The sequence below is a fragment of the Ammodytes marinus genome, assembly GCF_949987685.1.
Source record: "Ammodytes marinus genome assembly, chromosome: 11".
In the NCBI taxonomy this organism is placed as follows: Eukaryota; Metazoa; Chordata; class Actinopteri; order Uranoscopiformes; family Ammodytidae; genus Ammodytes; species Ammodytes marinus.
The window spans coordinates 11,436,364-11,453,561 of record NC_137215.1 but is presented as its reverse complement, the minus strand read 5'-3'; the positions used below and the strand labels follow the sequence as shown (position 1 = coordinate 11,453,561).

Here is a 17,198-nt window from a genome sequence, read left to right as displayed (position 1 = left end):
AAACCATCCACACTGGATAAGGCAGAACGGTAATTCAGATAGTTTGAATGTGAAAGCAATCAGGGAGACAAGAAACATAATCATCTCTAGGATTTGATTGCAGGCCAGTCACAGGTCAAGAAGAGCAACAACAACTACAAAAAGGGAAATCATACCTCTTTGACAATCACACTTTAAAAAAGGAGAGACATACTTTTCACAGGTCAAAAAAGAAAAATAAGCATTATACTTGTTATCTCAAATTGGTTATTTCCTCATTGTTGCCGTTGGTAAACTTTGACTGATGGTTGTAACTCTGTGACATGCCAGAAATGAATTTGCATTGGTGCAATATATTTTTAAATAGATATGATACACATACAATTGCACTCAGGTAATCAACTCAATGTGTGTGGGTTGTACCGGTTTAAAATCGTGACTTTTGTAGGCTTTATAAATTCAAAGCATCTGTATTATGACCCCTATTGTTGTGAAGACATTTGGAAGACAACTTCTGCGCAAACAAATTTATTATTTATTCTTTCAAAAAAAATTCCTTAGACTATTACTGTCACTGTCTAAGTGTTCTATGGTATATCCTGTATCATTTTATAATTTCATTCATGTATTCCACATACAGTATCCAATTTTTTGTTACTTTATACTTTTTCTCCATTACATTTAAGAGCAAAATATTGTTCTTCATACTCTACGTTATGCTTACTAGCTACTTTGATATTTTATACAAAACATATTAAATACGATGTACTGTTTTAGATTTAAGGCACCCTCACAGATATGTTCAGTTATTTTGCTGATACTTCAGGTGGTCATTATGTATTATAAAAATGATAAAGTTATACATTGCCCATTTTAATCATATAATGTAGCACATGATACTAGTGCAGAATGAGCATGTACAAATGATCATCTTATGTGTGTAAAAGAAATTATATATACTGTATATTATGTTTCGAGACGTTGAAGGCTCCATAGTTTACTCTGAAAGGGCTATTTTGTATGCTGAGTACTTTTAGTATATTCTGCTTGTATTATTTCTGTACTTTTACTAAAGTATACTTTCAAATGCAGGGCTTGTAACCGAATATTTTTACAATGTGGTATTGTTACTAATTACTGAGATCACAAATCTGTACTCATCTGCCAGCCATATTTGTTTTAATCTCATTTTATTCAAGAATAAATGAATTTAAGCAGGTTTCACTTCTCATCTGACCCTGTAAACAGTAGCGCCTACTTTAAATATTAAAATTAAGATTATTTAAAAAAAAAACAGATTTATGAGTAGGGGAGAACGGGGGAATGTGAGCCATTGGGTAATGTGAGACACGCCCTGTATCTAGGCAATGGAACACATTTTTGGTCATGTGAGATATATGTTTTCAAGCCCCTCTCATTTCCCCTTGGCCATGAAAGAGAGGACCTCAAAAATTTCTTTTTTGCACGTAAAAGTAAATTTTCTTGCTGTCACGGCTACGAGTAACATTTAAATAGGCTATCTTTTAAACAGCCTCATGTTTCCTCTGATAATCATAAATTACCTTTAACAGCAAACGAGACCATCAGTGCAAAGAAAGACGTTTTTAAATAGTTTTTACTACTGCTTTTGGTCTGGTCGCACATCCAGTCCGATTTTCAGTTCGCTCGTGCAAGCTCTATGGTCACATATCCGTATTGGTCGCAGATTTCAGTGTGGCGCAGCAACGTGAATTGAGAAGCCTATCCCTCCAGGTGAGGGAAGGGGAGCGGGAGCCTTGTTTGATACAGTTATTTGTCGTCATAATGACTGATAACGGGGCTGAACCATCAAAGAAAAAAAAGAAAATGCAATTAAAAAAAGCTAAAAGGGAGTGAAATTAATGAGCGGTTGGTACTAACACAAAGTTTGCTTTGCTTCACCATCATCAGATAACCATTATCTGAAATAGTAATTATTTACAACAACATAAACACATTACCTCATTGTGATCCATACTAACTGCCGTCTATCGTTCATTCGCTTTCTGTGAGGAGTCGGACACGTAATCTTTCAGCTCCGTGAAAGAGAGTAGTTAGGTGACACTGCTGCATCAACTCATTGCAATCAGGTGCGTGTGGCAGTGACTGGCATTAGTTCATGCAGTGTCAAAACCACTCTCACGGAGCCGAAAAGAGTCCTCACACTTTCAACACAAGGACATGCACTATATTGCTCCCTTCTCAGTTCACACTCACGCGCCTGGCACGAGCTAGAAAACAGCTTTGCGACAGCGGGCGTCGTAAAAATACTACCGCTTTTGTCCAAAGGGGACACCAACGTGCCATGTTACTCGTAGTGGCTTTAATCGATTGTTGTGTCAAAGCAAATTGATTCAGGTAGAAAAACTTCTATCATACATGTTGATGAACTACCAACATATGAAACCATGTGATGATGATAACTCAAGATTAGCCTGATTTGCTGAGAAAGGTAGTTTTTTCTCAAATTGTGGCAGTGGGGTAAAGTGAGACAAATGGTGTGGGGTAAAGTGAGACGTTTCTGTGCCCTCTTTTAATAAATCCATTATATTTGAGGTAGCAAGGAGACTAGTTTGAATAAGACAAAAGACAATGTGGGCTGGAGGTGGGGGTTGATGGTTGAAGGGGTGCCAGCAAGGGCATGGTTTGGCACGTATGTGTGGGGGACAGGAGAGTGACATTTAACATCAATAGACTCTAAGTAATATGTCTTTATTCAATGAATGATCCCAATAACACAAATGCAGAAAAATATAAATCAAAGACTCAAAAGATGGAAAATGACAGCTGGGTCTAGTCCTGTGTTCTGAGTCCCAGGCTGTTCTAGCTGGTTCTGATTGTTCTTTGATCTGACCCCCAGACTGTGTTTTAATCTAACTGGTTCTATCTGTCATTTGAATGTTAATTATTGAATATGAATTATATGGTGTATTTGATCAGAGTTACTTTCAAGTGTTAAGAATTGCTTAATTGACCAAAACCCCATGATTCTGTTTACTAGTCCGACATTAGTTTTTGAATATTTGGTTTTCAATCTAGCTGTCAGGATTCTAACTGTTACAACATGTGTTGTTACTGTAGTTTAGAGTGGAAAAAGTAAGTGGATCAGTTTACCCCTTGATTTCTCTGGTCTGTCTCAGTTTACCCCACAGCTGGGGTAAACTGAGACACAAGACAACTTTTTTTTAAACAATCATATTTTCACTGCCCTTTGTCATGAATAAATTCTGCTATTGCCCTTTTCTATGAAACATCCTGAATTAATTGGAAATGTGTAAATTTGACTGATAAATAATTTAAGCTCCCTTAGAGGGGAGCAAATGTAAAAAGTGTCTCACATTACCCCGTTCTCCCCTACATCGTGCTATTTGCTATTTGAATACGTTTGTACTGCACATGTATCATCTGCATGCCTCTGTCTCCCCACTGTGGACATCAGAGTATTAACACATGTATTGTATCTGGTGACGTCTTTTGAAAGTGTAACAGTGACAGACTCTTTGTGCTCTTGCAGTTTTTGTTTGAGATATTGCATCACTTGTATTTAAGTACAAAAGGGCTTAAGTAAAGCTGCGAATCAGAGAGTGTCCCTGTCAACACCAGACAGAGGGACAGAGGCTGCTGTCAAAGAGTCATCAGAGTTGTTCTGTTATTCAGTCTATGAACCGTTTCCAGATGTGAAGCAATCTTACTCATTTGATGTTTGGGTGTTTTTTAATCTCTCACAGTCGATTGAGTGTGCTGAAATGTGGTGACCGTTAAAGGGCATAGCATTTGATTCACATCCTTCAACCCAATTGTTCAACACAAATTGGACTAAAGCAGCTAAAAAAAAGCACTTGAGGCTACAAAAGCAAAAAGCATAGTGTTTGTCTTATAACCTAAAACAGTAGCACACAAAGATAATACACATTTTTCCTTTAATTTGTCTCCCTTTCTTTTTATTCTATTTAGTTTAGTTTATTTGACGAAATGAAAGACAGCCCAAGGACAAAAAATACCTGCAGAAATGTCCATAATGTACTTAAAAGTCCCAAAACGTATTTCCCTTTTGGTGCCTGATGTAAATATGCAGCACTATACAAGCGTGGGTGAACAGGTGATCCAAACTATAGCCTCATACACCCATTCTCTCTTCACAAGCTAGATCTGATTTTAAGGTTCTTTTAAATTATAAGGCCTGGCATGGTCTTGCAACACCCCACTTTATACAACTGCTGCAAAGATTGATTGATTAATTGATATATAATAACACACACACAAACACACACACACACACACACACACACACACACTATATACATAGGCCTACGTAATAACTAAAATGATGAGCTTAAACTTCCCATACAACTGTTGTTGGTTACTTCATACTTAGAGAGTATATCTGATAAAAACACCGCCTGGCACAGCAATACTCGAAGACCAAAGCCAAGGGGCCCACTTACGTACCTGTATATTCCCCTATGGTAGATGAAACGTGATGAATTGCCCTATGTGATGACCGATTTGCAAGAAAATGTGAAAAAATCCCCTATCCCGAAATGTAATGCTATTGAAGGCTGTCCTACATGCTAGAGCACTAGTATCATATAGTTTTGCCATAAATCTTTCAACTGAGTATAAGTCACATAATAAAACTATTTAAAAACTTAAATAATTGTTTTACACTTTTTTTTTGTTTTTGTTTCCCCCCTCCTCTCAGACAGCCTGTGTCCACCTGTGCATAACATTATATTATATTCAGATGCCTTTCACCACAGAATGTAAAGGAATGACGAACCAGTATCACAGATTTATATGGTCAAAATTATGTAGGCTAAATAATCAACAATAGACTAGGCTACTGGAAAATGCAAAAAATTACGTAGGCCTAGTCTAGTGTCTGTATGTTTTGGCTGTTAGAGGGAGCTGGGGTGCCATCTTGTGGCATCCTTATGTACTATCATCTGATTATCCTTCTCATATTTCTCCTTTTCTACCTTAACTCTTACACTCCGGCTCCGCCCAGTAGCAGCCCTGTGATGTCACAATAAGAGAAATGTAGGGTTAGACAGTGAGACCATAAAACACTCTATCTGCCTTTTCTCAGGCTAGGATGAACCAATTAAATTTTTTTTGCACATTTATAGGCCTACTACATAGGATCTCAGAATTCAATACACCTTCATATTCCCACCGGTGAAGTAGGCCTTTAAACAGCTGTCGCCCCTACTACTCTACAGTTGCAGTTTCTGTGTGTAATATGCAGGGCCGCCGCTCCCTATACGTAGGGTACGCAGAGTGCGTAGGGCACCAAGTTCCTGGGGGGCCCCAGGAACTTGGTGCCCCCCAGAATTTGGTAATTATTATTATTATTTTTTTTTTTTATGAAAAAGGAAAAATATATGATCCGGAGGCCCCCCAACATTGAGGTTTTTAAAAAAACTTCATGATGATCATTACATTACAAAAAATATATAAATTAGTTATGAACAGGCCCATTGTTGTTTTGTCTTAATTGTGCAACCTATCCAGGGGTGGATTACTGCACAGGCATACTAGGCACAGGCCCAGGGGCCCAAGGGCTCAGGGGGGCCCTTAGCCAGAGATACTGATAGTAACTTTTCATGTTGCATAGTCAAAGAGCTCTGTCACTGATGTCAATAACAGGGTCAATAACAGGGTCCAAAAAGGAATAGCCTAAATATATATTATATATATATATATATATATATATATATATATATATATATATATATATATATAGTATACTCATCAGAATGTAACAAGATAGAAATCATCATGGGCCCCTCAACTAGTAGGGGAGAAATACAAAGGCAAGTTAAAAAAAACAGCATTAATAGCTCTGTGTAAGGGGCTCCATGAGGGGCCTTGAAGGCCCCCTCACACATACACAAATAAGCTTTCTATGTGTGAATTCTAAATTGTTCATAAAAAGTAGCTATCCACCCTTTATCTGCTGAAATGGGCCCCTCCATCATAGAACATGGATCTGCAGACCAATCTACTGTACTGTTTTTACAGTTGCAGAGTAAGGAGTGCTGCCTGTTTAAGAAAAATCTGAAAAATAATGTTCCTTCTGCATCTCAGGAGTTGATATAGCCTCTAAAATTTCCTCTCAAAGTGCACCAGATAGCCTGGAAATCCAGACCCTGATATCTTGAACGATAGAGGGTCTGGCGACGATCAATAGTAATTTCCAACTCAAGGGGCGGCTCCTACTCGTGCATTTCAAATGCCACTGCACGCAGTTGGATAGCACTACAACCAATCAGAGCGATGCACAAGGCGACGTAAGCCCCTTTCGTTTAGCGAACAGCTGTTAAACTGTTAAATTAAACGTTTGCCGTTGTCGGTCGGCAAAATAGAACATTCCACTTACTTGCTAATGAAAGATTTGAGTGCCGTCTTCCAAATCGTTAAGGGTCGAGGCCAAAGCAGTCTCAAACTCACACAACATATCCGCAGCCATCTCTGATGTTTACTATCACGGCTTCGACGTCGCATGCACGTCACTGTCGTCATCCGGTTACGTCCTCCCCAGAGTACCATATAAGGGGCTCTGGCGCGCCCGCCAGATTTCTGGCTTTCTTGATAAGCTTCAACGGAGCGTGTCCAGACCAACACGCGCAGCAAATTTAATTTGCTAGCGCCTAGTGGCAGGTCTGGGAATGCCAGGCTACCAGATTGATGCATTTTACTTTAAAAAGGTAAAAAAAAAATCCAGGGGGGCATGCCCCCGTACCCCCAACAGGGTCCCTCCAACAATATCCCAAAATCCTATGGGAAACACTGACTTCCTTAATATGTTTTTGCCATTAATTGTATGTATATGTATGGAAATATCAGTGTACCTGACTGGATATTGTTTTTTTTTGTTGGGGGGGGGGGCACCACTGACAATTTAAGCTTAGGGCACCCAAAAGCTTAGCAGCGGCCCTGGTAATATGACACAGTGAATGGGGCTGGGCCTGACTCAGCTCTGCATGCCCGGCCCCTCTCCGTTCCAAAAACAGGTTGTATTACACACTCGGGTGGGGCTTTTTTTATCTGGTATCCACACCACACCCTCTGTGACTGTTTGCGCAAAAACGCACAACTCACTATATAATCGGACGGATTACACTGCGCCTGTCTCGTTGCCCACTTGTTCCTCTGTCTGTAGCCGCTGCACACACTCCGATCGCCGGTCATGTTTCGCTGTGGGATCGCCTACCCCCGATGCAGGTGGATCGTGCCCCTGCTGCTGCTCTTCGCCATTATTTTTGACATTATCGCCATCGCCGCCACCTCGGGATGGGTCGAAGACGAGGACGCCAAGACTCACTACGCCAGTATGTGGGAACAGTGCCGAGGCAGGAATGACAATTGGGACTGCAAGACCCTCATGGATCTCTGTAAGTGTCCTCCTGTTTATAGCCTACTACACGAGAGGCAGAATAGGTCGATCAAACATAATAAGACCAGAGCGAATGGCATGGAAATAATAGAGGGAAAACATGACTCAAACAGAGCCAATGACACGACCTAGTTCTGCCGTATGTCTCGCTGGGGTGTAAAATTCAACATTCACATATCGTAACTTGAACGACTCGAGAGCTCTGACAGCAGCCAAAAAAGTCGAGGCTGAGCGGAGGAGGGAGAGGCCTAGCCTACAACACTCTCACTCAGTCAGGAGGAACGAACTTTGGTCTCACTCTCCTTTTGATTAGCCTACATCCAGCCTGGGTGAATAGCCTACAGTAGAAAGTACTAGGGAGGTTTTAACGCAGGTGCTGTTTTAAAAAGCCACAACAGCCTCTTCTCTAAGTTGATTTGACATTTCCACCTTTGTTTATAAGCCCAATATAACATAAGGTGGTTTCAATGGGCGGTACATGCTCACATTAATGTTTCAAACAAGAAAAAACTAAAACAAACAAACATTTGTATCTACTTTAAAGAAGCTATTCGAAGAGGTTATAGTGTAAAAGGACAAAAAACAGTAAGAAGAACTCAAAACACAAGATGTCTTTAATGAAGATAGGGTTATCATTAATCATTTATTTTGACACCTGTCTGTACCTTTCAGAAACCAGTTTGATACTGTAAGTCTAAAGATCCTCATGTAAAGCAGGTCTTAATACTGCCTGTGAAGCTCCTTTGTAACCTGCATGGGGCTTCTTCTAAAAGCTGCTTGTGACAGGAGATGCAGCACATTTTCCTCTTTAACCTGACTGTAATACAAGGTTATTTAATACGCTCATGGCCAGTGTCATATCAGAATGATTCAGTAACAATACACCAGTTAAAATCTTAATAGCAGTCAGTGGAGCTGAGTTCAGGAAGTGTTCTTGTCCATGTGTTTTTTTTCCTAATCGACAATAAATGAATAATGCTACAACAGTTCTACTTTACTTTGCTGACGCACTATACCAGCACTGAAGGAGTCTTCAGATGAAGTATAATAACATTATTCGAAAACCTGTCATAGAGCCTCGTTCAGTTCAGCAAGTTCTTTAAAAAACACCTTGGGCAGGGGTGGAATACTTTAAATAGTCTAGCCAGAAAAGGCAGGCGAGAGAAGCATTTTTTAAGATGGCTGTCAGTCGGTCAGACTTGTTAACTCAAATTTGGCTATTTATAGACAGTGTTAATGACACATGAATTCACTTAGACACACATCAACTCTGATATGAAGTCGGACCAAGTAAGTGTGAACATAGACAACTCCTGTTCTCCCTCTCGGGTTGTGTTTGTGTTATTCCACTTCCACAGTCACCAACAAAGACAGCATTGTTGCTCTTATCGACTCTGTGAGAGTTGCCGCTAATGGCACGTATGCTATCCCTATTATGGACTGCAAAACCTATACCTGTTCCCAGAGACATTGTCAACATTAATAAGTCTTATTTATGATCAGTTTTTGATCACTTTGCACACTTCTCTAGCAGACAGCAGGTTGTTCATTTCTGCACAACTCATTCACTCACACAGAAGAAGACAGATCAAAGCTCTAACGACCAAATATTCCTGAGATTTTTAGGGTAGGGTGCACTGTTTTAGGTAGTTACTACATAGTCCGAGTGCAAACCTCTAATCCCGACCTCAAGGCTGACTGAACCTGACCTTTGTTAACCCCTGACAAGCTCTGTATCAAAACATTCAGGTGTGGTGCAGTACAGGGCTGCGATGATAAATTAATTAATCTATTAGTCGAAAGAGTCCAGTCATTGTCACTCCATCTTAGCTCAGTGAAGGCAAATGCAGGGAGCCTTCAATCACTCAATTTTGATTTGTTTTTATCATCATTTGCCTGAACTGTGAACTTCTATTGTTTCGGCCCTGTCTCCTATAGTCTCAGCAGGACTGAATCGGTCAAACAAAAGGAGACTATAGCTGCCAGAAGGCTATTGGCTCGATTCTGGATACATTTTTTTGCTCTGAAAATTGTGGAGATGGTTGACGGTTGGCGTCGGACCAAACAAGCTACCTCTCTTGAACCATAGGCCGCTCCCTGTGCAAATGGGAAGACAATTCTGAAGAAGTGCAGCTTTTTCCTGTGACCTACAGGAATAAACACGTTCCCCGTGTTTAAAGCTAGTGTGTCACTGGCAAAACGTACAAGGGTTTAATAACTGGTTTAATGTTAATAATCGCACAAGGGTAGGGAAACATAGTGATGTATACATGAGACAAAAGGAAAAATATTGCTGTACAACTAAGAGTGTGTTATTTATCCTTTAATGTTGATCAGATCAGATTTAGGCAGCATATGCATGTTTGTGTCTGGTGAGTGTGTGTTCATTTGTACGATTCATTGGTGTGTTTTAATGAAAATTTGCCACGGCTAACAACATGCCCCTGTGTGGGAGTGCAGCCTAATCTATTTTTTTTTAAAGTTTTTATCAGAAGAAGAAAACAGATGTTGAACAGCTGGATGGCATTAAGGAAGAGTGAGCAGGACAGACAATGCAGCACCCATTTTCACATTTTCACAATGTTTCTTTACTACATAACTTTCCCCCCAGTTTAAAAACAACCAGTTGCACTGTGCACACATATCTGTACATATACTGTAAGTATGAGAGCAGCACTCCCTGAGGTATAGTGTGGGGGATGGAGAAAAATAACAATGTTAGAGGAAAACTTGGTAGGAAGTTCAAGGAATTGCATATGACGGCAACAGGTAGAGCCGTCATATCCTTCCTCCCTTTGTTTTGCCCATGAATGTGTTCATTTTAACATGAAAACAACCATGTACTCATCTGTAAAGTGTATAGAAGTAAACTGAGACATAAAGTGGAGTTCCAGTCTCTGTTTATAGTTTATAATACCCAAATATAATTCCCCATAGTTCCATCAATACTGGTGAAAGCTTAATTAAAACATTTCTTAAATTCACCACAGCCCAGATAACGAATAATCTTTGTCGCAAAACCACAGGATGCTTGCATGCTACGCCAAGAATGTTCAGTATTTTGTTTTCAATTGTATGTTCTTTTGGTGAAACTGAAACAACGGTGAGGTTGATACTCATCATAGGGAAGCCTTTTATGTGGCATTCATGTTTTGGTGGAAAGTCTGAATCTTCCAGGATATCTGTTATCATGCATGCTAAAGTGCAATCTAATCTGGAAGAGGGATTATATAAAGAAACTATGATGGAAGCTGTAGTTGTTTATACATTATAGAGCTCATTTGTATGCTTGCGTGGCTTTGCTTCAGTTTACTAGTGATGATTTTAGGGCTTTATTCCCTGCTTCTTCCTCACACAAAACATCAGTATATACGTTTTGATAAGATCCTCTCTCTCTCCATGTCAAGCTCACTTCCAAACTGTAGTAATACGTTTATACATTCTCTCAAATCTGAATAGGTTATTCTGGTCCTGACACAGTGGTCTCAAAGAATATCCCTGTAGTATGCTATAGAATTGAACCAGTCCAACTAGTCTGACGTGTGTCACAGTGTGCATTGTTAGAGAAATGCCTCAGGTTGAGGCGGGTAGGGCATTACCTTTCCTGAACACATACACACACATTCAAACCGGTATGAATAATTTAAGGTGTTGTCCGGTCCTCTAACAGTGAATTGGGTGTGACAGGAGTTTAAACAAAAACACACAGTAGATTTGGCTGTTGTAGTCTGGAAAAATGTGAGGATTATCTGCATAAGCAGTTTGTTTGAGTTGTCATGATTTTGTGTGTTGAAATTTGATCTGCATGCTTACATGAAGCAGGTTTTTATTTTAATCCTAGTGGGTTTATTATACCTGTTCAGAAAACAAAGAACACTTCACATGAGATCTTTCCTACGTGAGATTATTTTACACATTAAAACATTCTCTTAATACAGCAGCAAAAACACATTTTATCCCCCCAAAAATTCCCCCATTGTAACAATACATACAATCTGTTCAGTATTTCATGCACACAACCATGCATGATTGGACTTGTTTTAGACTGCATCTGTGCTACAAGTTCCATGTAATTTTGGAGGCCATAATGTGCGTGCAGAACGCCACAGAGCAACAAAGAGAGTGAAAGTGTTGTCAGGGGTGTGGCAGCTTTTCTCCCTCCCTCTTTATGTCAACTTTGTCCTCGCTAACTACTTGCAATGGGCCGCCATGAGTTATCGCTGTTTGTGGTGAGAGAGAGATAGAGTGAACTAAAACAAAGAAAAAACCCTTCAAAAACATATTAGTGTACATTTTCTAAAAACGTATGTACTAATCAGACATAAATGATTAAGTTTGTGCAGTGTTATAATTACGCCATACATAAAATACAATGCTTTAAATTGCTCACAATGAAGATTTTATTTATTTTCAGAAAGAAAAGCTATGTAAACATCTGTATTGGTATAGACGTACACAGATCATTAGTTTTTTCTTTATAGGTAACTGATTATTTCTATTAAGTTTTTTTGTTTGATCGCATGTAACTCAATTGGTATGTTTGTTTGTGTCTGCCTCCAGCCTGGGCCCAGGCAGTGGCTGCTCTGATGATCATCGGCCTCCTCATCCTCATCATTGCCTTCATCGTCGCCTGTGTGGCTCTGTGCTGCTCGCTCAACATCAGTCTTCTGCCCTTTATAGGAGTACTGTGTATCATTGTTGGTAAGAAACACACACACACACACACACACACACACACACACACACACACACACACACACACACACACACACACACATAAGCACGCATTTCAAACACCTAAAATTCGGTAGGATATGACCACTAGCTGTTTGAAAATGAATACAATATTTTTAAAGAAATTAAGAAATAGTCCCTTTACAGAAGTGTTTCTGGCTCACACTGAGTGGCTGGGATATTGTTTCTAAAAAGACATATTTATATAATTATTTAAAAAATATTTTTAAATGTTTCGAGCCACACAAACTAGATACGTTTCAACATCAGCTGCATTGTTAGACATCTGCAAACCTTGGTACATAGAACCAAAACCTTTGGCATGATTATTTAGAAGACACCGATTAAAATTCTGGCTGGGTATCACTTATTGTTACACTGCTTCAGATATAATACGTTTTTGTACTAAAACCAAAACAGTATCTTACTTTGTAGAACATTTGAAATAAATTGTCTAAACTACATTGTCTCACCTCAATCTGCTACATTTATATTTTACCAAAAGTTACTCGTACAGAAACCCAATCCTAAACATAACAATTTTAATTCTCTTTGACAAATGTAGACTAATATTCATAGAAAGGTTGGGTTGTACTGTTTTTTTAATGTGTGTGTCAGAGTTTCAACTGACTTAGTGGGAGTGTGTGACATCTAGGTCAGGCAGAGAGACAATTATAAGGTTAACATTATGAGTAAGAGCAGAGGAGAAGAGGTGTGAGCCAGAACATGTAGAAGTCCAGGTTTCTTCATAAGCGGAAAGTGGAATTAAGTGGAATTAAGAAAGGGAGGAAAGCCTAAATTCTAAATAAAAAGGGCCGAGCATGCTGTGATGTTTTTGACTTGAGGAGGAAGCACCGAGTGAGCGAGACAATTACTATGGGAGGAGGGACAGGCGAGGTTTTGGTGTGACGTTACCATGGGAACAGCTGTTTTAGTCTGCCTATTCACCCTGACTCACCCCCAAAGAGTCTGAGAACATGGGACGGAGACACACACACAAAACAGATAGGCAAACTGGCAGGTCACTATTTACAGGTACTTTGTGATGCCTGCTTTAAATGTGCCAGAGGGAGTTGAATATACTTTGCATTGGCATCGCACTGCTGTAGCTTAGCTGCAGAGAACATTTGGCACAAAAGACTATTGTTGTATCAGCCCTCCTTGGAAGAAAAAAGATCAGGAATAAATTATGAGATCAGAGCGACACAGTGCTTTCATCTCACTGGCTTAACTACTATTCAAAATTATACCTGTGTTGTAACCTTCTTCACTTAGCGATGTAATCCAATGGCCATTTTTAGCTTATTTATTTGATTAAAGTACTGTGCTTTCATTTTCCCAAAGGTGCCACAACACAAAATATCATGTCCTTACTCTTTCTTACTTGGGACCTCCACATGAAGTTTTCCTCTCTTTTCACTCTGAAGTATCTTTAAGGGAAATGTATTGTCCACTATTGGACAGTATCACATGCAGTGTATTCCATATGGGCTTTTTGTTCCGTTCTTTGGTGAAGCTATAGGATGTTTACATTGAATTAAATATTCAGCTGTAGACCCACCAGGATATAATAGGTATATTATTTGCAATAAGTTTAGGATCTCCAATAGAATTTAAAACAGGAACTAATAGTGTGATCTCCATAGTAAAATAGGAATCTTTTCTAACTCTCCAGTACATTTTCAAAAATATCTGGTACAGGTGCGTCGGAGGAAGTTGCAGTAAAACTATAGAAAAAACTCCAGCACACTATCTTGTTTCTAACTGATTATAATTTATTGATAATAAGTCAACGTTGCGGTCAATAGACAGACACTTCTTGCAGTGGATTTTCAAACAGTCTGTTGACTAACGAGACAGTGTGCAGGAGTTTTTTCTATTGTAACTCTCAATTACCTCAGTACTGTTTGGACCAAATCCCCTATACTTTGGGTGTGAAAACTACCCATGAATACTACAGAATATTTTCAGGGATAGATTCTTCTCAACGGGATATGTTTAGGTCTCCGCAAGTTGCTTTTCATACGATACTACTGACGTGTACTGAAAGCACTCAAGGGAGTATAAACCTATATGTTAGGCATTGGAAAGTAGTAAGCAGAAGTTACTTTTTTTTAACAAATGGGCTTCAACAAAGTCATTACGGCCCTTTTAAGTTAATTAATTAATAAATTGTCAGGGAGTTGCTTATACAACAAAACCGTCTCTCCGGATTATTAGAAAAGGTTGTGTTCACACTTGACTCACTGCCTGCCTTGCCTTTGCTTGAGGGCTTCTCATTATACAATCTCAGTGACTGTGACGGAGTAGTACCTCTCAGGACAAAGTCACACCTTTCTTGAGAAAATCTCTCTGGAAAGCTCAACCATCATCAGTTGGTTCAGGGACAGATCTTATCTGATCTCAGATCTGATCCAACAGATTGAGATGTATTGATGTAACACACTGGTGAGATGATATTTTCCACACCCTGTCGTTAAAGTCAGTTGGATTTATTTGGATAGTATATAATAACATTCTGCAAGACTATACGGGTTTTCCTGTTTACTTGTTTTTGTCTAATGTTTTTTAACGTTCATTTCACTAGTTTATAAAGTAATACATTTTCTATGAGTTTATTCCCATGTTGGAAGAGATGTCACATTTTCCAAGGAGTGTTGGTACAAACGTTTTTCACCTTCCCCTCTCTGCCTCTCTCTCTCTGCAGTCATTCTCCAGATCATCGCTCTGATCATCTACCCTTGCAAATTCAACGAGCTGATCTTCGAGGGCAACTATTTCTACACCTGGGCCTACGGCTTCGGCTGGGGCGCCACCATCCTCTCCATCGGCTGTGCCATCCTCTTCTGCTGCCTGCCTCGCTATGAAGACGAGCTGACTGGCATGGCTAAGGTGAAATACCTCTATACCTCTGCTTAAAGACAGACGCCCTCCACCCAATGACAGCCACTGCCACGTTTCACTCTGCCCAGCAGGCCATTGAATTTTTTTTATACTGTATCATTTCGTAAAGAAGATCCACAAACGGCTCAGGTCACTTCAATTTGGTTTGGCGGTGGGAAAAACCCCCATTCCTCTACCATCCAAAAAGTGAAGTTAGAAGCAAGGGGCGATTCCTACTTGAAGTGGACTGTGATTGGATGTCACATCTGCTTTGATGCACAGACATATATTTGAGATTAAGTCTGCATCATACAAAAAAAAAGGTCTTTACCATGGTGTTTTTTCACATTCTGCATTTGAGTGGAACATATTCCTAATTTTTTTTCTGTACTTTTCTCCTGTAATTCTCAATGCAAGATCACCCAAGTGCACTTAACCTAAGGGATGTAATTATGTGTAAAGCATTGCTTTAGCTTGATGTACTTCTAGATCTGAGAGCTTAGGTAGAAGAGTGAGTCAGACTTAAGTCTTTGCACAGGATGCAAAAGGAATCATTTATCATCGTTTGGTTCAAAATGAGCTTGTCTTAGTTCTTTAATGTGTGCCTTGTATTCTGTGAGTTGCTGTGCATGAGGTAAGAAGGAAGCAAAGATTTTTGAATGTTATCTATCTACACAATAGAAATGTACATGTAGTTCAACAGTCATGTTCGCACCTTTTGTATGCATTGTTTGATCATTCTTATTTGCTGTTTGTCTTCAGAATTTTATATTCATATTTAGTCGCTACCAAAGGGGTATAACCGAGGGAGTTTGCTGTGCTGTCTTTGCATCTGTTCAGAACACTAATAATAATAATAATAATAATAATAATAATACACTTTCTAAGTAGACACGGTGGTGATTGTTCATTGACTCAGCTGCAATTGTTGCTTCAGTCATTTCGAAATGAATGTCCATTAAGTTCATCCCATGCAAATTTTCTTCCTCGGAAATACAATTTTTTTCATATTCATTTCATAAGAACAGTTATATAGACAAAGAAAGTAAGATTTGTTTAAATCTACTTTAAAAATGCTAATCAAACTCGTGAGGTGCCTTGTTTATTAATTGATGTCAAATGTCAACATTTTGGTTTAAAGGGAACAATATAAACTCAGATGGTAATTCTGTGCTTTTTAAGTCTTGTTGCCTCAACGTAGGTAAAAATAATTTTTCACTCGATTAAAGTATTTTTTTCCAGTCAAACACAAAGGACCAATCATGTTTTATTTTTCTTCAAGCCTTCATATAGGTTTTGAAAATTCTCTTTTGGCTAACCATCTGCTTGTTTGGATGAGACACTGAAACCAAGGTGTGCAATCTCCAGACACACACTGTGTGTGAAAAGTTGTGCCTTAGCTTTGTCACTGTTGTGTTTTTGAGCGTCCCATGAAACTGGTCAGCCTGGTTTTAACTGACTCACGCTCAATTCCTGGTCATCAGTTACATCTCGGTTCATGTTCGGCTGAATTTCATGATAGAGTTCAGAAGAAAAATATTTAACTGTTGAATGGACAACAGAGGCCTGCCGATTGACCTAAGGTTAGCCCAACCTAATTATGCTTTTATCTTCTAACTTGGAATCTTTCAACAGCAATAATGCTGAATAAAAGAACTACTATAGTTTTAGTCGGTAGAAGTTTTGACTGAGAATTAGGACAGGTTCAGGCACGTTAACACTTGGAGAAACTCTGCCTGCATATTTCAAATGCTTTTACTTTATGGGCATCAATCTCTGTTTTCATCGCCAGCTTTTTTAGTCATTATGAGTCACTTTATGGGCATATGCTGTACTATAGAGAATGTCTTATAAACATTCACACACTTCTGGAAATCACCCAGCTGTTGTTCTTCTGCTGTAGTATGTATTGATTACTTTCATGCAATAAAAAGTTCCTTTTTTATTTTGAAGTGGTAAAACATTATTTTTATTTTTTTTACAATGCAGTGACCATGTTTATGTTTGAAGGGAGAAAGATAACGGAAGTGCTTCATAATCCTGTGGTGATAAAATATCTCAAACATATGTCAAACAGACATAAAGTAAATAGGATATATCAACCGGAATTTAATATCAAAACTGATCCACAGTTCCATGCAAGTTTGAGCTTTTTAACCCTCTTTTCAGTGTCAGTGAGATTGGG

At 39.0% G+C, this 17,198-nt stretch overlaps 1 protein-coding gene across 1 annotated transcript; it reads left to right on the top strand.

Annotated features, from left to right (window-relative positions):
* Window positions 1-7,055: 7,055 nt before the first annotated feature.
* On the top strand, window positions 7,056-16,965 carry perp (p53 apoptosis effector related to pmp22). The gene is made up of 3 exons (XM_080036342.1): window positions 7,056-7,394; window positions 11,957-12,097; window positions 14,838-16,965. The coding sequence occupies exons 1-3, from the start codon at window positions 7,190-7,192 to the stop codon at window positions 15,047-15,049; spliced, it is 558 nt and encodes a 185-aa protein (XP_079892468.1). The 5' UTR covers window positions 7,056-7,189; the 3' UTR covers window positions 15,050-16,965.
* The last annotated feature ends 233 nt before the right edge of the window (window positions 16,966-17,198 follow it).